The sequence below is a fragment of the Takifugu flavidus genome, chromosome 16 (genome assembly GCF_003711565.1).
Source record: "Takifugu flavidus isolate HTHZ2018 chromosome 16, ASM371156v2, whole genome shotgun sequence".
Classification (NCBI taxonomy): domain Eukaryota; kingdom Metazoa; phylum Chordata; class Actinopteri; order Tetraodontiformes; family Tetraodontidae; genus Takifugu; species Takifugu flavidus.
Genome location: NC_079535.1, coordinates 6,181,996 through 6,206,384, shown reverse-complemented (window position 1 = coordinate 6,206,384; position 24,389 = coordinate 6,181,996). Strand labels below are relative to the sequence as shown.

General features: G+C 44.7%; 1 protein-coding gene across 1 annotated transcript; it reads left to right on the top strand.

The window, feature by feature from the left end:
* Positions 1 to 30: 30 nt before the first annotated feature.
* On the top strand, positions 31 to 24,127 carry dync1h1 (dynein, cytoplasmic 1, heavy chain 1). Its single transcript, XM_057011637.1, has 78 exons — positions 31 to 403; positions 1,091 to 1,178; positions 1,345 to 1,518; positions 1,598 to 1,853; positions 1,954 to 2,140; positions 2,236 to 2,507; positions 2,590 to 2,817; positions 2,904 to 3,557; positions 3,647 to 4,069; positions 4,155 to 4,334; positions 4,422 to 4,571; positions 4,655 to 4,801; positions 4,911 to 5,051; positions 5,160 to 5,336; positions 5,493 to 5,603; positions 5,694 to 5,813; positions 5,905 to 6,144; positions 6,316 to 6,471; positions 6,577 to 6,690; positions 6,790 to 6,888; positions 6,983 to 7,192; positions 7,269 to 7,415; positions 7,505 to 7,671; positions 7,764 to 7,937; positions 8,037 to 8,391; positions 8,474 to 8,668; positions 8,751 to 9,033; positions 9,123 to 9,223; positions 9,299 to 9,458; positions 9,637 to 9,877; positions 9,956 to 10,139; positions 10,207 to 10,419; positions 10,508 to 10,746; positions 10,838 to 10,994; positions 11,064 to 11,288; positions 11,403 to 11,633; positions 11,759 to 11,899; positions 12,028 to 12,261; positions 12,350 to 12,556; positions 12,644 to 12,765; positions 12,929 to 13,094; positions 13,219 to 13,382; positions 13,467 to 13,596; positions 13,688 to 13,821; positions 13,904 to 14,018; positions 14,098 to 14,259; positions 14,346 to 14,560; positions 14,635 to 14,839; positions 14,950 to 15,123; positions 15,212 to 15,331; positions 15,546 to 15,666; positions 15,878 to 16,073; positions 16,706 to 16,823; positions 16,906 to 17,121; positions 17,210 to 17,422; positions 17,559 to 17,686; positions 17,781 to 17,934; positions 18,024 to 18,170; positions 18,268 to 18,418; positions 18,534 to 18,787; positions 18,908 to 19,042; positions 19,122 to 19,216; positions 19,296 to 19,470; positions 19,571 to 19,646; positions 19,734 to 19,894; positions 19,994 to 20,105; positions 20,188 to 20,248; positions 20,320 to 20,443; positions 20,554 to 20,667; positions 20,757 to 20,927; positions 21,035 to 21,252; positions 21,341 to 21,444; positions 22,228 to 22,436; positions 22,633 to 22,786; positions 22,886 to 23,028; positions 23,119 to 23,287; positions 23,453 to 23,577; positions 23,676 to 24,127. The coding sequence occupies exons 1-78, from the start codon at positions 154 to 156 to the stop codon at positions 23,802 to 23,804; spliced, it is 13,911 nt and encodes a 4,636-aa protein (XP_056867617.1). The 5' UTR covers positions 31 to 153; the 3' UTR covers positions 23,805 to 24,127.
* The last annotated feature ends 262 nt before the right edge of the window (positions 24,128 to 24,389 follow it).

The following is a 24,389-nucleotide window of genomic DNA, read 5'->3' as shown; positions in this document are numbered from 1 at the left end:
CCATTGCGCTTATAAACTTGACGACACCGGTGCCGCAGTTTGACAGCAGCAGCCTGACCAGGGTTGTTGTTACTGCAGCTTCTCTGAGGTCTTCTGTCTTGTTTCGTTGTCCTATTTTACATCCAGACCAGTCTTGGATAGCCAATAAAAAGTATGTCTGACGGCGGGGGGACGGAGGAAAACTCCGGCACCATGGAGGTGTCGACCGTCCAGACCGTCGCTGACACTTCGGTGCTGCAGAAGCACATTCGGAAATTGGTGCCGTTGCTCCTGGAAGATGGCGGCGAGGCCCCGTCCTCACTGGAAACCGCCCTGGAAGAGAAGAGCGCTGTGGAACAGATGAAAAAATTTCTGGCCGACCCACAAATTCACACCATCCTTGTCGAGAGAAGTGCGCTAAAAGGTGACGTTTCAAACAACAATTAGTTAAATTGACAAAAACAGCATTGCACGCCTGGTCCGGCTAAATGTAGCCTAACAGTTAACGCTGTCATTCGCTTTATTTTAACGAATTATTGAACTGCATAGTAAATCTAGAACACCTTGCAATTTGTCTTTGTCAAAAGGAAAATCCAATTATTAAAAGGGATTAACTTTACCACCTTAGTGTTTAGACTTTCCATCAAGTACCATTTATTTGTGCACACCTCCGAGTCGTGTTAACAAAGCTAACATCTATGCAGGACAGAAATAAAAATGGACCGTCATGAATAAAGGAATGTTTGATAACTACCCCAGTGATGCCTTCCTATTTCTGTTTTTATCATGTGAACCAGCTGTCAATGATCCTCTTTGTTTTTGTTTGACTGCCAGTAAAATTTGGCCTCCAAAAACTGTTCTTGGAGCTACTTGTGTGAGTCTTAAGCCTAGATCCTTATGATCTTTCACATGATTAGTCCCTGCGAGTCATCCTCTCAGATATTAATCAGTTCCAACCACATCTGCTGTGTTACAGATTTCATTTTTTGTATCTTGTGTTGTTATTCTGCTTTAAGACGAGTGTAACAAGATATGTTCTGCAATAAAGATGACATGATGCATGCTTTTGTTAATAGAGAACTAACATTTTGGTTTTATTTATGCTTTGCAGAGGAAGTTGGAGATGAAGGGGAGGAGGAGAAAGAGTGCATCACTTATAACGTCAGCATTGACATACACTATGGGTTAAAATCCAACAGGTAAAGGAGGAATCCAATCCCCTCCTCGATAGTCTTTTCTTCTGTCACAGAGCTTGTCAGCTGTAGTGATAATTGTAACCTTAAAAGTAACAATTTGACTGCAACTGGCTGTTTCCTCCTAAAATACATAAATGTAAACTCTCAATGTTTTCATATTTTCGCGCAGCTTGGCATTGATCAAGAGGACAGGTGTCATTGATGCAGACAAGCCCATATCAACACAAGTTCGAGTTCTGACCTTGAGCGAGGATTCTCCCTATGAGACCCTGCATTCTTTCATCAGCAATGCCGTTGCCCCTTTCTTCAAGTCCTACATCCGCGAGTCTGGCAAAGCAGACAGGTAATCCACCAAATGGGTGTCATGTATGGAAAAAGCATTAAATCTAATTATGTGACACTAATTTATCCAAATCTTCCAGAGATGGCGATAAGATGGCTCCATCTGTGGAGAAAAAGATCGCTGAGTTGGAGATGGGTCTCCTTCACTTGCAGCAGAACATTGAGATTCCTGAAATCAGCCTGCTCATCCACCCCACCATCGGCAACATTACGAAGCAGTGCCACGAGCGCGGAGAGAAGCCAAAGGTCACAGACTTTGGAGACAAAGTAGAAGACCCAACCTTCCTCAATGGGCTTCAGTCTGGAGTCAACCGCTGGATCAGGGAAATTCAAAAGGTTGAAAGCCTTCCAAAAAAAACAAACAAATACATACATATAATAAATCCTCATAGTCAGAACAACATCAATTTCTTTTTTGCACTTGTATTGTTATTAGGTGACAAAGCTTGATCGTGACCCAGCCTCAGGCACAGCCTTGCAGGAGATCAGTTTCTGGCTGAATCTGGAACGAGCCCTCAACCGGATTCAGGAGAAGAGGGAAAGTCCAGAGGTTCTGCTGACACTGGACATCCTCAAACATGGCAAACGTTTTCACGCCACTGTCAGTTTTGACACAGACACTGGTAAGTGACAAGCAGGAAGACCATTTACTCTCTCTTGTGTTTTTTTTCTGTATTTATTAATATTGTTTTGAAAATAACCATTCTGCTACTGGCAGGTCTGAAGCAGGCAGTGGAAACGGTCAATGACTACAATCCTTTGATGAAGGATTTCCCTCTTAATGACCTGCTCTCAGCTTCAGAGCTCGATAAGATCCGCCAAGCTCTGATGGCCATTTTCACTCACCTAAAAAAGATCAGGAACACAAAGTACCCCATTCAGAGGGCCCTGCGTCTGGTAGAGGCCATCTCCAGGGACCTAAGCTCTCAACTTCTCAAAGTGTTGGGCACCAGGAAACTCATGCATGTTGCCTATGAAGAATTTGAGAAGGTTGGTTCTTTAGAACTGTTTATTCAAAAATGATTGTGCACATTCTTTATCATCTTTTACCTCTTATCATCTCCGTGTGCAGGTGATGGTTGCATGTTTCGAGGTGTTCCAGACCTGGGAGGATGAGTATGAGAAACTACAGGTCCTTCTGAGGGATATTGTGAAGAGAAAGCGGGAGGAGAATCTGAAGATGGTGTGGCGTTTAAGTCCTGCTCACCGGAAGCTTCAGTCACGTTTGGATCATATGAGACGTTTCAGGCGGCAGCACGAGCAGCTGAGGGCCGTCATTGTCCGTGTGCTGAGGCCTCAGGTATGGTCCCAGCAATCACTCTTTTTATTCTGAATAATTCTGATGTGATCAGATCACATTAGATTTCAACTTGAAATGTTTTCCAGGTGTCTGCCGTGCCACAGCATGCTCCTGGAGAGACAGTTGAGCCTCAGGACATGAAGGTCGCTACAGTTCTCTTTGACGCTGCTGATGCCAACGCCATTGAGGAGGTCAACCTGGCTTATGAGAACGTCAAAGAGGTCGATGGTCTGGATGTTTCTAAGGAGGGCATGGAAGCCTGGGAAGCTGCCATGAAGCGCTATGATGAACGCATCGATCGCGTGGAGACGCGTATCACCGCCCGCCTGCGCGATCAGCTGGGAACCGCAAAGAACGCCAATGAAATGTTCCGCATTTTCTCCCGCTTCAACGCCCTCTTCGTGCGTCCCCACATCAGGGGGGCCATTCGAGAGTACCAGACGCAGCTCATACAGCGCGTGAAAGACGACATCGAGTCGCTGCACGACAAGTTCAAAGTGCAGTATCCTCAGAGCCAGGCCTGCAAGATGAGCCACGTCCGAGACCTGCCACCAGTGTCTGGCTCCATCATCTGGGCCAAGCAGATTGACCGCCAGCTGACTGCATACATGAAGAGAGTGGAAGATGTTCTCGGAAAAGGCTGGGAGAATCATGTGGAGGGGCTGAAGCTGAAGCAAGATGGAGACAGCTTCAGAGCCAAACTCAATACTCAGGAGATATTCGATGACTGGGCTCGCAAAGTACGCAACAAATGTCGTTTGGTCTTTGTTTCTTTTTCATTCTCGCATCACATTTCTTCAAATGTCTGTTTTTCTTCTCTGTAATCCAGGTGCAACAGCGTAACCTCGGCGTGTCCGGACGCATCTTCACGATCGAGAGTACTCGTGCCCGTGGACGCTCTGGAAACATGCTCAAGCTTAAAGTCAACTTCCTCCCAGAGATCATCACCTTGTCCAAAGAGGTCCGCAACCTCAAATGGCTGAGCTTCCGTGTCCCTCTGGCCATTGTCAACAAAGCCCACCAAGCTAACCAGCTTTATCCATTTGCCATCTCTCTTATTGAGAGTGTGCGCACTTATGAGCGCACTTGTGAGAAGGTGGAGGAGCGATCATCCATCTCTCTGCTTGTAGCTGGGCTTAAGAAAGAGGTTCAGGTTCTGGTCACTGAAGGTATTACTCTGGTCTGGGAGTCATACAAGCTGGATCCTTATGTTCAGAGGCTGGCTGAGACTGTCTTCAACTTCCAAGAGAAGGTCTGTAATGGATGGCATGGTTGTTTTGTCTTTTCAGAGTGGGAGGAAAATGGATTTTAAATATGTTTCATGTTATTTTTTTTAGGTGGATGATCTTCTACTGATTGAAGAGAAAATTGATCTTGAGGTTCGTTCTCTGGAAACCTGCATGTTTGATCACAAGACCTTCTCTGACATCCTCAACCGAGTCCAGAAGGCTGTGGATGACCTCAATCTTTACTCCTATTCCAACCTGCCCATCTGGGTCAACAAGCTTGACATTGAGGTTGGCTCCACAAAACACAACTGAATTATTCTTTCCGTGTTTTCTCAGCATGTATTATTTCAAAGATTGATTTTTAATTTTTCATAGATTGAACGTATCCTCGGAGTACGGCTTCAGGCTGGTCTCAAAGCCTGGACCCAGGTGCTTCGTGGTCAGGTAGAAGATAAAGCTGATGTGGACATGGACACTGAAGCTCCTCAAGTCAGCCACAAACCTGGAGGAGAGCCCAAAATCAAGGTAAACATTATATCTATAGTGTTGCGATATTACATTTTTATATTAGTTTCTGGATGCCACTAAATAACCCTCTTTTTAACCAGAATGTTGTCCATGAGTTGAGGATTACTAACCAGGTGATCTACCTGAACCCACCAATTGAAGACTGTCGCTACAAACTCTACCAAGAAATGTTCTCCTGGAAGATGGTCATACTTTCACTTCCCAGAATCCAGAGCCAGAGATATCAGGTAGAAATTCTACAGTTTGTGTGATAACCATTGCTGAAGAAACATTTAGAAGAAGAAAATTTGATCAAATAAATGTATATATTAAAGGTAATTTGTCCCTCCTTTCCAGGTGGGAGTTCATTATGAGTTGTCAGAGGAGGAGAAGTTTTATAGAAATGCTCTAACCCGGATGCCTGATGGCCCAGCAGCCCTGGAGGAAGCATACAATGCAGTGGAGGACATTGTTGGTGAAGTGGAACAATATGTCAAGGTTGGAGTCATCATCCAAGCCCCTTTTACCATTCGTATTGCAACTTAAAGGAGCTGAGGTAACGAAATTCAAGATTTTCTCTTATTTCCTTTTGCTGTGTCTTTCCAGGTGTGGCTGCAGTACCAGTGCCTGTGGGACATGCAGGCTGAGAACATCTACAACCGTCTGGGCGAAGACCTCACCAAGTGGCAGGCGCTGTTGGTCCAGATCCGCAAAGCACGTGGAACCTTTGACAATGCAGAGACACGAAAAGAGTTCGGACCCGTTGTCATTGACTATGGAAAGGTAAAAATCTTGATGTCTTTTTGCATAATGAAAAACCATTCAAATTCTATATGTTTGTAAGAAGAAAACAGTTTTTTCTTTATTTTATTGTGCATTTTGAATATCAATGTCAGTACAGTTCTTTTTTGAAGTGATTGTATTTGTCCATCACAACAGGTCCAGTCCAAGGTCAACTTGAAATATGACTCCTGGCACAAAGAAGTGCTCAGCAAGTTTGGACAGATGCTTGGCCAGAACATGCAGGACTTCCATGCCCAGATCTCCAAGGTATTACATTATATCCAAAAGAAGTTTTGTTTGTAGAGGTATTTTGTAAAGTAAATGACCTTGCGCTGATTGTTCTCCTGTCTTTAATAGTCCCGTCAAGAGCTGGAGCAGCACTCCGTGGACACAGCGAGCACCTCTGACGCTGTCAATTTCATAACATATGTGCAGACCCTAAAACGCAAGATCAAACAGTTTGAGAAAAATGTTGACGTGAGCAATCGTCGAGAACAGAAGCATTCTTCTTAACCACAGCAGATATTAAGGAAAATTTTAATCAGTTATTCTTTCCTTTAATCTTCAGTTGTTCCGCAATGGACAGCGTTTGCTGGAGAAGCAAAGATTCCAGTTCCCTCCTTCTTGGCTGTACATTGACAACATTGAAGGTGAATGGGGTGCCTTCAGTGACATCATGAAGCGGAAGGATACTGCCATTCAACAGCAGGTGGCCAACCTCCAGATGAAAATTGTCCAGGAGGACAAAGCTGTGGAGAACCGTACCACCGATCTGCTCAATGACTGGGAGAAGACCAAACCAGTTGCTGTAAGAAATTGGAACTAATTCAATTTTAAAATTGTTTTATTGTTAATCGCCATTGTTCACCTTTTCAGAATACTATTAAAGTGTTATGTTCAGTCTCTACTCATATAATGTTTAAGGAAACCATCAAATGTTGTCTTGACTGGTTTTCATGTTAATGTTTCTGTTCTAAAGGGTAACCTGAGACCAGAGGAGGCTCTTCAGTCTCTTACCATCTATGAGGGCAACTTCAGCCGTCTGAAGGATGAAAGGGAGAAATGTGCCAGGGCCAAAGAAGCTCTGGAACTCACAGACACTGGGGTGTTCAGTGGCAGTGAAGAGAGGGTGCAGGTAATTTCAACACAAGCTGCATTTTAAAATGTTGGTCAACAAATATCACAGAAACACTCTTGTAACATTGTTTAACCAAATACTGATGCCATGATTCTTTGTCAGGTGGCACTAGAGGAGCTTCACGACCTCAAGGAGGTTTGGTCTGAGTTGTCAAAGGTTTGGGAGCAGATTGACCAGATGAAAGAGCAACCTTGGGTTTCTGTCCAGCCTCGCAAGGTAGCTAATCCTCATCAACTATTTTACCATTTTACGCTTCGCCTTCTTGTGTGTGTAGCTGGTTCATGTTGGTGTTCTGTGTTTCTAGCTTCGCCAGAGTTGGATGCTCTTCTGAATCAGCTCAAGAACTTCCAAGCAAGACTGAGACAGTATGCCTCCTATGAATATGTCCAGAGGCTGCTTAAAGGATATCTCAAGGTCTGAATGCAACCTTTATTGTAATCAAAGCTTACCGATCCCCCCCCCCCCCCCCCCAAATAAAATTAGTCCTTATTTTAATCTTTCCATTCAGGTGAACATGTTGGTGATCGAGCTGAAATCCGAGGCTCTGAAGGACCGCCACTGGAAACAACTAATGAAGCGTCTCCATGTTAACTGGGTTCTGTCAGAGCTGACCCTGGGACAAATCTGGGATGTTGATCTGCAGAAGAATGAAATGGTGGTGAAGGATGTTCTCCTGGTAGCTCAGGGAGAAATGGCTTTGGAGGAGTTCCTCAAACAGGTAATAATTGACTCCCACTCCAAATTATAAAAAAAATACCTATGTAGTGTAACAATTTGCCATTTCTGGTCTTTAGATCCGTGAGGTGTGGAACTCATATGAGCTTGATCTAGTGAACTACCAGAACAAGTGTCGCCTGATCCGAGGCTGGGATGACCTCTTCAACAAGGTCAAAGAGCACATCAACAGTGTTTCTGCAATGAAACTGTCTCCATACTACAAGGTAAAACAAGTAACTTATTGTTCACTATAAAACGGTTTGTAAATTTTATGGACCTCATCAACAGTTTGCTCTTTCTTTTGTTCTTGCAGGTATTTGAGGAAGATGCTCTGAGCTGGGAGGACAAGCTGAATCGCATCATGGCTCTGTTTGATGTTTGGATTGATGTCCAGCGTCGCTGGGTCTATCTGGAAGGCATCTTTACTGGCAGTGCTGACATCAAACATCTGCTGCCTGTAGAAACTCAAAGATTCCAGAGGTTATTTTTTTTATTTTTTTATTATTCAAATGCTCACAATAACTTTGTATTTCTTGCTTAATTTCATGTCTTTTTTGTGATGTTTTACACAGTATCAGCACAGAATTCTTGGCATTGATGAAGAAGGTGTCAAAGTCTCCTTTAGTGATGGATGTTCTGAACATTCAGGGAGTTCAGAGATCTCTGGAACGACTGGCTGACCTTCTAGGAAAGATCCAGAAAGCACTGGGAGAGTACCTTGAAAGAGAAAGATCCTCTTTCCCAAGGTAACAGAGTGTCATTGCATAGCAAGAGACCAACATTTTGCCAGTTTTCAAATCAAATATTTAAAAAAATCTTCTTTTTTAAAAAAAATTTATTAACAGGTTCTACTTTGTGGGAGATGAGGACCTGCTTGAAATCATTGGTAACAGCAAGAATGTGGCCAAACTGCAGAAGCACTTCAAAAAGATGTTTGCTGGTGTCTCGAGCATTCTGCTGAATGAGGACAACACTGTGGTGCTGGGAATCTCCTCACGTGAAGGAGAAGAAATACTCTACAAAACACCGGTGTCCATCACGGATCATCCAAAGATCAATGAGTGGCTGACTCTGGTGGAGAAGGAGATGAGAGTGACTCTGGCCAAGCTGCTGGCTGAATCTGTCACAGAAGTCACGTCTTTCAACAAGGGCACTGCTGTTGACCTGAGTCAGTACATCACCTGGATCGACCGCTATCAGGTGTGTATTTAACTGTACACATTTACTTATTTATTATGCGGGAAAAGGCAATATGTTACACACACGTTTTTTGTTTTCACAGGCCCAGTTAGTGGTACTGTCCACTCAGATTGCCTGGTCTGAGAACATTGAGTCTGCACTGACCACCATCTCTGGTGGTGGAGACATGACACTCATGCAAGGAGTGCTGTCAAATGTGGAGGCCACTCTCAATATTTTGGCTGACACTGTGCTAATGGAACAACCTCCCCTCCGCAGGAGGAAACTGGAGCACCTGGTAAGAAGGATTTCGGTTTTGTCGCATAAAGGTGTTTGACAATGTTGGGGAGACTAAAATCAATCTTTTGCTTCACTTTAAGATCACCGAGCTTGTGCACCAACGTGATGTGACCAGGACCCTGATCAAAAACAAGATCGACAACCCTAAGTCCTTTGAGTGGCTGAGCCAGATGCGCTTCTATTTTGACCCCAAGCAGACAGATGTTCTCCAGCAACTGTCCATTCAGATGGCCAATGCCAAGTTCAACTATGGGTTTGAGTACTTGGGTGTTCAAGATAAGCTTGTCCAGACTCCACTGACGGATCGCTGCTATCTCACCATGACCCAGGCTCTGGAAGCTCGCCTGGGAGGATCACCATTTGGTATAGAAGCTCTTTAGTTAGGTCCTATGGTGACTGTGGTTTCATAATGAAGTAAATGTTTACATAGGGGAAACTTCTTTTTCATTCAGGCCCTGCTGGTACAGGAAAGACTGAGTCAGTGAAAGCTCTTGGTCATCAGCTGGGCCGCTTTGTTCTGGTCTTCAACTGTGATGAGACATTTGATTTCCAGGTATGTGAATGCATTTGCATTATTCTAAATTGTAAATTTCTTTTTGTTTTAAAACATTAATCACATCTTGAACAGGCCATGGGTCGCATCTTTGTGGGTCTGTGCCAAGTGGGTGCCTGGGGCTGCTTTGACGAGTTCAACCGTCTGGAAGAGAGAATGCTTTCTGCTGTCTCTCAGCAAGTCCAGTACATCCAAGTGGCCTTGAAGGAGCACAGCAACCCCAACAGAGACAGAAGTATGACTAATAATTAAAAATAAATGATAAATAATACAGATTTAGATGGAACACTAGCTGCCACCAAATATGTTAATTAAAAAAAATAGTAATTTTTTTTATTTCTTAAAAATGAAATTTGTGGACCTAGTTGTTTTTAAATAGAAGTTTCCATGATAAACACCTTTAATCTCTATAGGTGTGCCAGTCATGACAGAGCTGCTGAATAAGCAGGTGAAGGTCAGTCCAGACATGGCCATCTTTATCACCATGAATCCTGGCTATGCTGGCCGCTCCAACCTTCCAGACAATCTGAAGAAGCTGTTCCGTAGTTTGGCCATGACCAAACCAGACCGTCAGCTCATTGCCCAGGTCATGCTGTACTCTCAGGGTTTTCGCACAGCTGAGGTCCTTGCTAAAAAGATTGTGCCATTCTTCAAGTATGTAGAGTTGAAACAAATATCTACATAGCTTTGGGGGGGTGCTCTTTATCTAATGTGTGCTTCCTTCTGTGTCAGGCTATGTGACGAGCAGCTGTCGTCACAGAGTCATTATGATTTTGGCCTCCGAGCTCTCAAGAGCGTACTCATCAGTGCTGGTAATGTCAAACGTGAACGGATCCAGAGAATCAAGAAGGATAAGCTGGAGCGCGGGGAGGTCGTTGATGAGAATGATATTGCCGAGAACCTTCCTGAACAGGAGGTATGAAAATCAATATTGTGTGATGTTAATTTGTTGCTGTTACTACACTGGATATTTGTTATTGTAGATCCTGATCCAGAGTGTGTGTGAGACCATGGTTCCTAAGCTGGTGGCAGAAGACATCCCTCTGCTGTTCAGCCTGCTGTCAGACGTCTTCCCTGGGATCCAGTACCACCGTGGAGAGATGACTGCTCTAAGAGAGGAGCTGAAGAAAGTCTGTGGGGAGATGTACCTCACCTATGGAGATGGTGATGATGTGGGCAGCATGTGGGTGGAGAAGGTATGGTGAAAAATGAAGTCCAGCTATGTTGCTGTGGCTAAAATTTTGATCTTGTTTTTCTGAAACTTGGACATTTCTTCTCTCTCAGGTTCTTCAGCTGTACCAGATCACACAGATCAACCATGGCCTGATGATGGTTGGGCCTTCAGGCAGTGGAAAGACTATGGCATGGAGAGTGCTTCTCAAAGCCCTGGAGAGGCTGGAGGGTGTTGAGGGTGTGGCCCACATAATTGACCCTAAGGCCATCAGTAAGGACCACCTGTATGGAACCCTGGACCCCAACACTCGTGAATGGACTGATGGATTGTTCACACACATCCTCAGAAAGTAAGTTTGGTTTTGAAACGGGAAAATATAGAGTTTGAGAAAAAGCACTGTTGGAAAAACATTTTAAAAAATGTTGTTTTTTTTTATTCAGAATAATTGACAATGTTCGAGGTGAACTGCAAAAGCGTCAGTGGATCATCTTTGATGGTGACGTTGACCCTGAGTGGGTTGAAAATCTCAACTCTGTCCTGGATGACAACAAGCTCCTAACTTTGCCAAATGGAGAGCGTCTCAGCTTGCCACCAAATGTAAGAGTGCAGTAGCCTAAACCTAACTTTTTTTTTGTTTTTTTTACTCAAAATATTTTCTTTTTCTAGGTGCGTGTGATGTTTGAAGTACAGGACCTGAAGTATGCTACCCTCGCCACCGTGTCCCGCTGTGGCATGGTGTGGTTCAGTGAGGATGTCCTCAGCACTGATATGATCTTCAACAATTTCCTGGCACGCATTCGCAGTATTCCATTGGATGAGGGAGAAGATGAAGCTCAGCGCCAGAGGAAGGGCACAGAGGATGAGGAAGAGGTTGCATCACCTATGCTGCAGGTGAACAAAGAGGGGAAAAATGAGTTTGAAACAAATGTCAGTTGAAGCAAGGGTTTGTGGAGCTGTTTTTTCAGCAGAAATAAATGGTTGGTGTTCTGTTGTGATTTTCAACAGATCCAGCGGGATGTAGCTGGAATCCTGCAGCCATACTTCACCTCCACAGGCTTGGTGATCAAGGCCTTGGAACATGCCTCAAAGCTGGAGCACATTATGGACTTCACACGCCTGCGCTGCATGGGTTCCCTGTTCTCTATGCTGCACCAGGCCTGCCGTAATGTTGCGCTCTACAATAACAACCACCCTGACTTCCCAATGCCCATTGATCAGCTGGAAAAATACATACAGGTGATGTACTTTTCAGTCTCTGAAGACAATTTTAAAATGGCATAAAAGCACGTATATTCCAGTCATACAAGGGTTATTCACACGCATTATTAATAATCATCTTTTTTTTTTTTATTTTTTTACAGAAATATCTGATCTATGCTGTACTGTGGTCCTTCTCTGGTGATGGACGGCTGAAGATGAGGGCTGAGCTTGGAGAATACATCCGGCGGATCACCACTGTGCCCCTCCCTGCTGCTCCCAATGTCCCCATCATTGACTATGAGGTACGGTCCTCGGAGCCAGCAAGATTAATACTTGTTTTAAGGGAATCGAGTTGATGTATTCTTGCATTCAGAAAGTCACACAATAATTATTAGTGTCTTTAATTTGATTTGGCCATTATCTGTATCAGGTGTGCATCTCTGGTGAGTGGCAGTCCTGGCAAGGCAAGGTGCCACAGATTGAGGTGGAGACTCACAAAGTGGCATCCCCCGATGTTGTGGTTCCCACCCTGGACACCGTTCGTCACGAGGCTTTGCTTTACACATGGCTGGCAGAGCACAAACCGCTGGTACTGTGTGGGCCTCCTGGCTCTGGAAAAACCATGACTTTGTTCAGCGCACTCAGAGCATTGCCTGACATGGAGGTCAGACTCTAAAAAAAATGACTTAAGCACAAATAATTCCTGTCTAAACTGAATTGATATGCATTTGAGTTCTTCTTCACTCCGCTAGGTTGTTGGTCTAAACTTCTCCAGTGCCACCACTCCAGAATTGTTGCTGAAAACTTTTGATCATTATTGCGAATACCGCCGTACACCCAGTGGTGTGGTCCTTGCCCCAGTGCAGCTCGGCAAGTGGCTGGTATTATTCTGCGATGAGATCAATTTGCCAGACATGGACAAATATGGCACACAGAGAGTCATCTCTTTTATCAGACAGGTATAGTAAATTCTTATGTTGCACTTGCAGCACTTTTATGGCCCTGCGGTTAAATTCATTGCCTATATATGTATGTCTTCTTGAAAGATGGTGGAACATGGAGGATTCTACCGCACCTCAGACCAGACTTGGGTCAAATTGGAGAGGATTCAGTTTGTTGGAGCCTGTAATCCTCCAACTGATCCAGGCAGAAAGCCTCTCACCCACAGGTAGACATCTCGGCCTTAAATGCAGAATATCCTGCCAAAACTTCACAGCTATAAAATAGATACCATTGTGAAGAAACATAATAAAAATGACAGCTACACAAAGCTACACAAATTCAGAGTTCCTGCAAAGAGGACCAACACTGTCCGGATGTGCTGTTTCCAGGTTCCTGCGCCATGTTCCTGTGGTGTATGTTGACTATCCAGGTCCAGCATCTCTAACCCAGATTTATGGAACCTTCAATCGAGCCATGCTGCGCCTCATCCCATCGCTCCGTACTTATGCCGAGCCTCTTACAGCTGCTATGGTTGAATTTTACACCATGTCTCAGGTAAAACGGTTTCTAAATATTGCATGCTAGATAAACTGTTCAAACCCTTTTCTGACATGTTTCGAGTTATTCTGTTAACTTTTATTGATGTGTTCACATTCTGGATCTGAATCTTCAATTTCAGGAGCGGTTCACTCAGGACACACAACCTCACTACATCTACTCACCCAGAGAGATGACCCGCTGGGTGAGAGGAATTTTTGAGGCTCTTCGGCCACTTGAGACTCTGCCTGTGGAGGGACTCATCCGCATTTGGGCCCACGAAGCTCTTCGTCTCTTCCAGGACAGGTACAGCTGGACTGTGATGCTCAAATGTATTGCTTAAATGCTTTGTCACCAGAATTGTTTTAATCAGTCTAACACTTTTTGTAGGCTGGTGGATGATGAAGAGAGAAGGTGGACAGATGAGAACATTGACATGGTTGCTCTTAAACACTTCCCCAACATTGATAAGGATAAGGCCCTGAACAGACCCATTCTCTACAGCAACTGGCTGTCAAAGGTAACCTGGAGATCTGTTTCTTTGGTGACAACGGTCTTCAACAAAGAACAATTTAACAGCAGTTTGTACTGAGAGTTGTTTTTGGATGCAGGACTACATCCCAGTGGAACAGGAGGAGCTGAGAGACTACGTGAAGGCCCGGCTGAAGGTCTTCTATGAGGAAGAGCTGGATGTTCCTCTAGTACTCTTCAATGAGGTGCTGGACCATGTCCTCAGAATTGACCGGTGAGCCAGAAAATAATTAAAATGGGACTTTCTGCTCAGAGGTAATTATGATTGAGTCACTTTTAAAATTGTATCTTCACAGAATCTTCCGTCAGCCTCAGGGCCATCTCCTGTTGATCGGTGTGAGCGGAGCTGGAAAGACAACTCTGTCTCGCTTTGTAGCCTGGATGAATGGGCTCAGTGTCTATCAGATCAAGGTTAGTCTGCCACATATAGATGTTTTAGCAATATTATTACAACTGTTTGTCATATTAAAATACTTTTGCACATCTTCAGGTGCACAGGAAATATACAGGAGAGGACTTTGATGAGGACTTGCGCACAGTGCTGCGACGCTCAGGTTGTAAAAATGAGAAGATTGCCTTCATTATGGATGAGTCCAATGTGCTTGACTCTGGGTTCCTTGAAAGAATGAACACACTATTGGCCAACGGAGAGGTAAATGATGATGTCATGACTTGCAAGCTTTACGACTCCTTAACAGAAAACGCTTTTTCTTACAAATGTTTCATTGCTGTTAATAGGTTCCTGGTCTGTTTGAGGGAGATGAGTATGCTACTCTGATGACTCAGTGTAAAGAGGGAGCACAGAAAGAGGGTCTAATGCTTGACACATATGAGGAGCTCTACAAGTGGTTCACTAGCCAAGTTATCAGGAACCTCCATGTTGTTTTCACCATGAACCCCTCATCAGAGGGCCTGAAGGACAGGGCTGCGACCTCTCCTGCCCTCTTCAACAGGTATGACTGAACACCAGGCATGAATGTACAGATACCGGTACAAATCCTCAGTTAACAAGAAATATCTTTCTTAGATGTGTCCTGAATTGGTTTGGAGACTGGTCCACACAGGCCCTGTATCAGGTGGGTAAGGAGTTTACCAGCAAGATGGATCTTGAGAAACCCAACTACAAGGTGCCAGACTACATGCCCATCGTCTATGACAAACTGCCCCAGCCACCATCTCACCGCGAGGCAATTGTGAACGGATGTGTGTTTGTGCACCAAACACTTCATCAGGTACTTGCTTGTGTTCAATGTACTGATTGATGGAATTATTGTCCTGTAAGGTTTAACCAGTATTTGACTCAGACTGATGCATGACTAATGTTGATGTCTTCTCTAAACAGGCGAACAACCGCCTGGCTAAGAGAGGTGGTCACACGGTGGCCATCACTCCTCGCCACTACCTGGACTTCATCAACCAGTACGCCAACTTGTTCAATGAGAAACGTAGTGAGTTGGAAGAGCAGCAGATGCATCTCAATGTTGGTCTCCGCAAGATCAAGGAGACTGTCGATCAGGTGCTGCAGTTTTTGTATTTGTATTTTTCTCACTGCATGCTAAATGGTTTTTGTTCTTGTCTAACTATATATTTTCTTGGAAAAAAAGGTAGAGGAGCTTCGTCGTGACCTAAGAATTAAGAGTCAAGAGTTGGAGGCCAAGAATGCTGCTGCCAATGACAAACTGAAGAAGATGTTTAAAGACCAGCAGGAGGCAGAAAAGAAAAAGGTACACACATGGGGTGGATTTCTAAGGCTGCGCCTGAGTACAAAAAAGTGAACCAGGCAACTATTATATTGATAATAATAAAACAATTAACAGTAATACCGATAAAGTGGTATATGATTCTTTATACAACATTCAAACATATAGTGGTATAAGTGAGAGAACCAATATACAGCCCCAACATTAAATAATGCATCAGTTTTAACTGTGATTCCAGGTGATGAGCCAGGAGATCCAGGAAGCTGTATACAAGCAGCAAGAAGTGATCAAGGACAAACAACTGAGTGTCAAACAGGACTTGGATCAAGTGGAGCCTGCTGTCATTGAGGCCCAGAATGGTAGGGTTGTACAATTTGTAGCATGTTACTTGTTGATAAAAAATAATAATATTAACGATACAATGTCTGTTATTTAAGTCTTTTCAAATTTATAATATTACCACACAGTTGCAAAGGCTTCTTGTTCACGATGCAACCATTAACTTCATCCTCCCATTATTGCCTCCCCTGCCTTGTAATAATCCACCCCTTGTTCATCTGATGCTGATAGCTGTTAAGTCCATCAAGAAGCAGCACCTGGTAGAGGTGCGTTCTATGGCCAATCCACCCGCAGCTGTGAAACTAGCTCTTGAGTCCATCTGCTTGCTCCTGGGAGAAAGCACCACTGATTGGAAGCAAATCCGTTCCATCATCATGAGGGAGAACTTCATTCCCACTATTGTTAACTTCTCTGCTGACGAAATCAGGTGAAACAAAACATTTCTGGAATTAACTGATGTTTTCTCTTCATGTCCATCTCTGTCTCTCTATATGCCCCCCCACACGGCATCACCTTTCATTGTAAAAACAATGGTCCTTCCTGTCGTAGCGGTGAGTTCTATTAAGCGGCAGCACCTAGTAGAAGTGCGGGCCATGACCAATCCCCCAGCTGCTGTCAAGCTGGCCTTGGAGTCTATCTGCCTTATGCTGGGCGAGGAGACGGGTGACTGGAAAAAAATCAGACAAGTTATTATCAGGGAAAATTTCATCAGCAGCATAGTCAGCTTTTCCTCTGAAGAAATGAGGTACAGGTGTTAACTGCTAGTCACCGATAGAAATGTACTAAATCCAGCAATCAGCACAACAATCAAGTGGCATCTGTTTGATTTCTACATTTTGTCACACTTTTCAAATCAGACAATGAACTGGCAGTATTATAACCACAACCTCTAGTTATTAGATTTACTGCGATTCTACATTCCTCACACTAAAACCCGTTGAAATATCTCACCCATTTGCAATGATCATGTATAATTTTTTCACTCCAATTGAATATCCAGTATCAACCCTCTGTATAATCATAAATTTATGCTTTACTCAATCCTGCTTCCTCCTCCAGTGATTCCATCCGTGAGAAGATGAAGAAGAACTACCTCTCCAATCCAGGCTACAACTATGAACAAATCAACAGAGCATCACTGGCTTGTGGTCCTATGGTGAAATGGGCAATTGCTCAGGTAAGACCAAACTATATTAAAATGAATACAGCACTGGCTTGAAGAAGTGCTCCTTGGATGAATACATTTATTGCCTTTTTAGCTTAATTATGCCGACATGCTGAAGCGCGTGGAGCCTCTGCGCAATGAACTGCAGAAGCTCGAGGATGATGCCACAGATAACAAGACAAAAGCAGAGGAGGTGGAGCAGATGATCAGAGACTTGGAGTCTAGCATTGCTCGCTACAAGGAGGAATATGCTGTCCTCATTTCAGAAGCCCAGGCCATCAAGGCTGACCTGGCAGCTGTAGAAGCTAAGGTAAATGATCATTAAAGTGACGTTCAGTTGCTTTTTTCCCCCCGTTGCATCAATCACGCAGCGCTTTTTAAACTTTGTTTTCTTGTAGGTGAATCGCAGTACAGCCCTACTGAAAAGTCTGTCGGCTGAACGGGACCGTTGGGAGAAGACCAGTGAAACCTTCAAGAACCAGATGTCCACCATTGCTGGAGACTGTCTGCTGTCTGCAGCTTTCATCACATATGCTGGCTACTTCGAACAGCAGATGAGACAGAATCTGTTCACGACGTGGTCTCATCACCTGCAGCAGGCCAACATTCAGGTACTTAAAGCTGAGTTTCTGGCTTCGTTCGCATCACTAGTTGATGTTTTTTGACAAATCTACTGTATGTGGAGGCACACGTTGCGTTTCCTCTCCACCATTGTAGCTTCCATTTACCCCATTTTTTCTGTTACAGTTCCGTACAGATATTGCAAGAACTGAGTATCTGTCCAATGCGGATGAAAGACTTCGCTGGCAGGCCAGCTCTCTCCCAGCTGATGACCTCTGCACTGAAAACGCAATTATGCTCAAGAGGTTCAACAGGTCAGTTTCATCTAGCACTGTAACATTTTGACTTTTTAAAATGACAAGCATTTCCTTCTTGGCCTCGACTCAATTGTATCTTCGTTCTGTGCAGGTATCCACTAATTATTGACCCGTCAGGCCAGGCCACAGAGTTCATCATGAATGAGTACAAAGATCGCAAGATTACCAGAACCAGTTTCCTGGATGATGCCTTCAGGAAGAACCTGGAGAGTGCTCTGCGTTTTGGAAACCCCCTGTTGGTCCAGGTATGCCTTGCTGCTTTACACTGGTATCATTGGGTCAGGTGTCATCCTGAATTTATCTACAAGAGGATGTTTTTATGTTTGCTCTTAAGGATGTAGAAAGTTACGACCCCATCCTAAACCCAGTGCTGAACAGAGAGGTCAGAAGAACTGGAGGACGTGTCCTCATCACTCTCGGAGACCAGGACATTGATCTGTCACCTTCATTTGTCATTTTCCTTTCTACAAGAGATCCAACAGTAGGTTAAAGTCTATTCTTAAAACCCTGGTCTTTTCGAGGTATGGATTTGTACAAAGAAATTGGCTTGTCTAATTTGTTGTCACTTTTCTGTGCAGGTTGAGTTCCCACCAGATTTGTGTTCTCGTGTTACATTTGTCAACTTCACTGTGACACGCAGCAGCCTTCAGAGCCAGTGTCTCAATGAGGTTCTCAAGGCTGAGAGGCCTGATGTGGATGAGAAACGCTCCGACCTCCTCAAACTGCAGGGTGAGATGGCAAATATACAAGTGCAAATAGTTGGCAAAACTGGAAACATAATGGCTGTTTGCTTGAGATAATCGAGATAATTAGAACTCACCAGCATCTGTTCCTTCTCTTGTAGGCGAGTTCCAATTGCGTCTGCGCCAGCTGGAAAAATCCCTGCTTCAGGCCCTCAATGAAGTTAAAGGGCGCATTCTTGATGATGACACCATCATTACCACACTGGAGAACCTCAAGAAGGAGGCGGCCGAGGTGACCAGGAAGGTGGAGGAAACGGACATCGTCATGGCGGAGGTGGAGACAGTATCACAGCAATACCTGACGCTGTCCTCTGCCTGTAGCAGCATATACTTTACAATGGAGGCTCTCAATCAGGTCTGGACACAATCACCCTCTCCCTCCAGAGCTTTTTTAAATCAACAAACTAAACTTTAGAAATAATATTTCTGACTTCTAATATGAGTCACATAAACACACTGCTTTGCTTTTCTCCAGATGCACTTCCTCTACCAATACTCCCTGCACTTTTTCTTGGATACCTACCACACTGTGCTGTATGAAAACCCCAACCTTAAGAGCATCAGTGATCATTCACAGAGACTTGATGTCCTCACAAAGGACCTCTTCCAGGTTTGAACTGTTCTATGAATAAATGTAGTTGCTGTGTTTGGAATAGTATTAATAGACATACCGGTAATTTCCTTTTTAGGTGGTATTTAACAGAGCAGCCAGAGGCATGCTGCACCAGGATCACATCACTTTTGCCATGCTTTTGGCAAAGATTAGCCTGAAGGGTATTACCAGGTACACACAGGAAATACAGGAACTCTCTACAGTGACTTTCAGTGACCAGGATTTCTAATTATGGTGTAATTCTCCCCAGCGAGCCCTCATATGACTCCGAGTTCCAGCACTTCCTGCGAGGTAAAGAGATCGTCCTGACTGGCATGTCACTGCCCAAAGTGAAAGGTCTGAGCAGTGAGCAGAGCGAGGCCATGGTCCGACTCAGTCGTCTGCCAGCATTCAGCGACTTGGTGAACAAAGTCGAGGCTGATGAGGTGAGCGTAAATGCTCCTAGTTCTACTGTGACATACGATCTGATCAACAACTTGCTTGGGACATTTCTAAATGTTTTTTTAATTTCTTTTTTTTTCCTAGCAATTCTTCATGTGGATTGAGAGCAACACTCCAGAGCTGGCTGTGCCTTATCTGTGGTCAGAAGAGAAGCAGTCCAGTAAGTCTACGCGTCTGTAGGGCCTCATAAACAATAATTCTTATGTCTTCATATGTGAACTGCTTTGCTTTGCTTTAATCTGTTCAGCCCCCATTGGCCAGGCAGTGCACCAGCTGTTGTTGATCCAGGCCTTCCGTCCAGACCGTCTGCTCGCTATGTCGCACATTTTTGTTGCAAAGGTGCTGGGAGAATCCTTCATGAGCATCATTGAGCAGCCTCTTGACCTGGCCAATGTTGTGGAGAATGAGGTAGAATCACTTCAGTAAAAGTATTTAACCTCTGGAAGTGTTTACCCTCATCAGTGTTGACATGTTGCTGACATTCTCCATTTTGACACCTGGCTGCAGGTGAAGCCCAGCACTCCAGTGCTGATGTGTTCTGTGCCAGGTTATGATGCCAGCGGCCTGGTCAGAGATCTTGCTGCTGAGGAGAACAGGCAAATCACCTCCATCTCTATTGGTATGGAAGCAATAACTAAAAACCATCTGAAGTTTAGTGAGGGAATTGTAGTTAAAGCTTTGTGCTTTTCCACTGTTCACAGGTTCGGCCGAGGGTTTCAATAAAGCAGACAAAGACATCAACACTGCTGTCAAGTCTGGCAGGTAGGTAGCATGTTCTGTGTTTTCTGAACATCTAGACTTGTTATCGCATCCTCACCGTTGTGGTCTGACAGGTGGGTGATGTTGGAGAACGTCCACCTGGCTCCTGCATGGCTCATGCATCTGGAAAAGAAACTTCACTCCATGCAGCCTCATGCCTGCTTCAGGCTCTTCTTGACAATGGAGATCAACCCCAAGGTAAGCCTCAGAATTTAAATGTTTCCTAGTTTTGATAAAATTAGTGTGATCCTTATATTGGCTTTACTTTCAGTCATTGTGAAAGTCTAAATATTGTATTCTCCTTGTAGGTGCCAGTGAATCTACTTCGTGCTGGTCGCATCTTTGTGTTCGAGCCTCCTCCTGGTCTCAAGGCCAACATGTTGAGAACCTTCAGCAACATCCCTGTAGCTCGCATGTGCAAGGTCACTTATTTTGGAAAAACCACTATATTAATCTCTCAATCCAAAACCAGGTATTCTCTATATTAAATACATGTATATTGTATGTACAGGCTCCCAATGAGCGTGCTCGTCTCTACTTCTTGCTGGCCTGGTTCCACGCAGTCATTCAGGAGCGTTTGCGTTACGCACCGCTCGGATGGTCCAAGAAATACGAGTTCGGAGAGTCGGATCTGCGTTCTGCCTGCGATACCATTGACACTTGGCTGGATGACACTGCTAAGGTCAGGGTTCATTTTCCAAAATGATGCCTTTGAATTGTGTTAACACTCCAGATCGGTATAAGTTTGGTGACGCAAAAATATGTGACGTCAAACATGTCAACACGCAGGGTCGCCAGAATATCGCTCCCGACAAGATCCCCTGGGCTGCTCTGAAAACACTGATGGCTCAGTCCATCTATGGTGGCCGCATCGATAATGAGTTTGACCAGCGCCTCCTCATCACCTTCCTGGAACGCATCTTCACCAAGGGAAGCTTTGACAGTGAATTCAAACTGGCTCTCAAGGTCGACGGGCACAAGGATCTGAAGATGCCTGATGGCATTCGGTCAGTACTGGCAAACTGAATGGTGGTTTTTATTTGGGAAATATTTATTTGTGGTCATTGTTTAAATGACGGTTTTCATTTGTTGCAGCCGCGAGGAGTTCATGCACTGGGTAGAGATGCTGCCTGACACTCAGACTCCATCCTGGCTGGGGTTGCCTAGCAATGCTGAGAAGGTCTTGCTCACCACTCAGGGTATGCCCCAATCATCTGTACTCAGTCGCTGTACCAAAATTCACCACAGTTCTTCCTTTAAGGCTTTCATGGTCACACAAGTGTCATCATTAACCATGTCTCTCTATTACAGTAGCTCTTTAAGTCTAGCAAGGTGCATCAGCAGCACAGAATGGGTACTTTATCTGTTTTAGATGGAAGCAAACGAGGGGTTTCTTTTGCTTCCATTAATGTTTTGTTTTTTGAGTAGCTACTAATTGTACAGTAGGAGAAGGAAGGTGTGTATGTCCTCACCCTCCAGCAGCTGTATTTCACAGCCATCATGTCTGCTATGCTAAATTTTTATCTCCTCCCTACCGTCACGGTACAGTTTTGAATGGGAATCCCACCCTGTTTTTGTTAGAGCTCCTTACCAACCTCCCGTCCCTGCAAAACTGGCTGCAGAAGCACCCACCTTCAACCACCCCCCTGCTCCTTTATCCTCATTCCCATCCCCATTTTTTTGTTGAATTCCTATGTTAATTTTGTTTACGGTGGCATTCAGTCAAGAATGTGGTTTTATTTTTTCCACCTGGGAACTCTGTTGCTTGTGTTTGATTGAAATGGTGCCTGAAGCCTTTTGTGTTTTGTTTTTTCCTACCCGGTGAACTGTAGTCCTGATTTGTTTGTCTGTAATAACATGACCTCACGGTAAGTTTCTGTGTCTGTTATTCTATTAATTTCTTCTCCCCCTCCACCTCCTACAATGGCCCTTTCTTCCACCTCCTTCCCCTGCTCACTTGCTCCCCCTGCTGGGCTGCACAGGCACTGACATGATGGGTAAGATGCTGAAAATGCAGATGTTGGAGGATGAGGACGACCTCGCCTATGAGACGGAGAAGAAGGAGCGCACCTCCTCCACATCGGATGCTCAGCCGGCCTGGATGAGGACCCTGCACACCACTGCCTGCAACTGGCTGCAGCTCATGCCACAAACAGTGAATCCACTCAAACGCACAGTGGAGAACATCAAGGTAATGTCAGACATGTGAGGAGAGGAGGTTGGGAAGAAGACTTCACAGGATAAGGCTTAAATGATGTGTGTGCTGTTCTGTGATTTGTTAATGTTTCGCGCCTCACAAGGTGACGAGGTAATTTCTGAGAATTTCATTCTCCTGTGGAAGTTCTGTCATTGATGGAATGCCTTGTTATCCAACACGCAACCATCAGGACCCGCTGTTCCGATTCTTTGAGCGCGAGGTGAAGATGGGCGGCAAGATGCTGCAGGATGTCCGTCAGGATCTGTCTGATGTGGTGCAGGTGTGCGTGGGCAAGAAAAAGCAGACCAACTACCTGCGCACGCTCATCAGTGACCTTGTTAAAGGTACCCATGTTATTGTAATCTATTGATCAGCTTATATCCGGGTTATTTAGTGAGAGGTCCTCTGGAGCAGACGGCAAACTTGCGTTTACTTCTCCTCAGGCATCCTGCCTCGTAGCTGGTGTCGCTACACTGTTCCAGCCTCCATGACGGTGATCCAGTGGGTGGCAGACTTCAGCGAGCGCATCAAGCAGCTGCAGATGATCTCCCAGGGAGCTGCCACCGGAGGTGCAAAGGAACTAAAGGTGCTGTTCGACTTGGTGCATGTTAAATGATGATCCTCTGTGCCACATGCCACACTCATGCTTCCCCGCCTCCTCTCTTCTGGGGTCTAGAACATCCATGTTTGTGTGGGCAGCCTGTTTGTGCCAGAGGCTTACATTACTGCCACCCGCCAGTATGTGGCTCAGGCTAACAGCTGGTCCCTGGAGGAGCTGTGTCTGGAGGTCAACGTCACCGCTGCACAGGGGGCCTCACTGGATGCCTGCAGCTTCGGCATCAAAGGTCAGACCAGGCGGCAAATCTGCTCCTCTTGGCGCCGCCTTCGAATAATAGAAAGAACAAATGTGTACAGGATAAAAACAACTTAAGGCTGAGAATCATTCCAAGCCTTCATTTATCTTGTCCTTATTTAACCACTGATGTTGAACATCATCGTTGTTCTCCCAGGTCTGAAACTACAAGGAGCAACTTGTGCCAACAACAAGCTGTCTCTGTCCACCACCATCTCCACCGAGCTGCCCCTCACTCAGCTCCGCTGGATCAAGCAAAGCACCACTGAGAAGAGACACATGGTAAAGGATCAGCAGCCTAAAAACAAGCCCGAAAATCCACCGGACAGTTTCGGTTACAAAAACTCTGCTGACTTATTTCCATCTGTGTCTCGATGCAGGTGACTCTGCCCGTGTACCTGAACTTCACCCGGTCTGACCTCATCTTCACCGTCGATTTTGACATCGCCACCAAGGAGGATCCGCACAGCTTCTACGAGCGTGGCGTCGCCGTTTTGTGCAACGAGTAGACCATGGTCGCTCCTGACGCTCCAGAGCTGCCTGACGATAGTCATGCATGACGTAGACGTAGATTCCTGACTCATTAACCACCATGTTAGAAAGTAGTTTGCAGCTTTTGTTCTAAAAATAATCAGTAGTTAAACATATGGCAGCCTTGTAACTCGTCTGTGGAAGGTGTTTTTAGAAGGTCAAGGGGAGGTTGTCAGATGGTCACTGAAGAGAAGATGAAATGTTGGAAAAGGAAAGTTGGAAGTTTGATTTTATGGAAGTAGCTAATGTGATTTTTAGATCCAGTTAATTCTGTTGCAATAAAAATGAACCCAATCAATCACCACTGTCACATCCCTCTTTTTCCATCCTGGTCTTTTCTCTCAAACAGCTGCAGGCTCCTTTGAAAGAAGAGTGCTTAAATTTAAAGCTCGGAAGCTCTTTTCTGGGAAGAATATCCGCCTTTAAGGAAGCGTTTCACCTCAAACAACATTTTTTCCGACTCCTCCTCAAATGTGGCTTTTAAGACTTTCCAATGAAAGTGAGGATATTAAATACAGTAACAGGCCTGGTGGTTATTACAGAGATGGGGAAACTAATCCAAC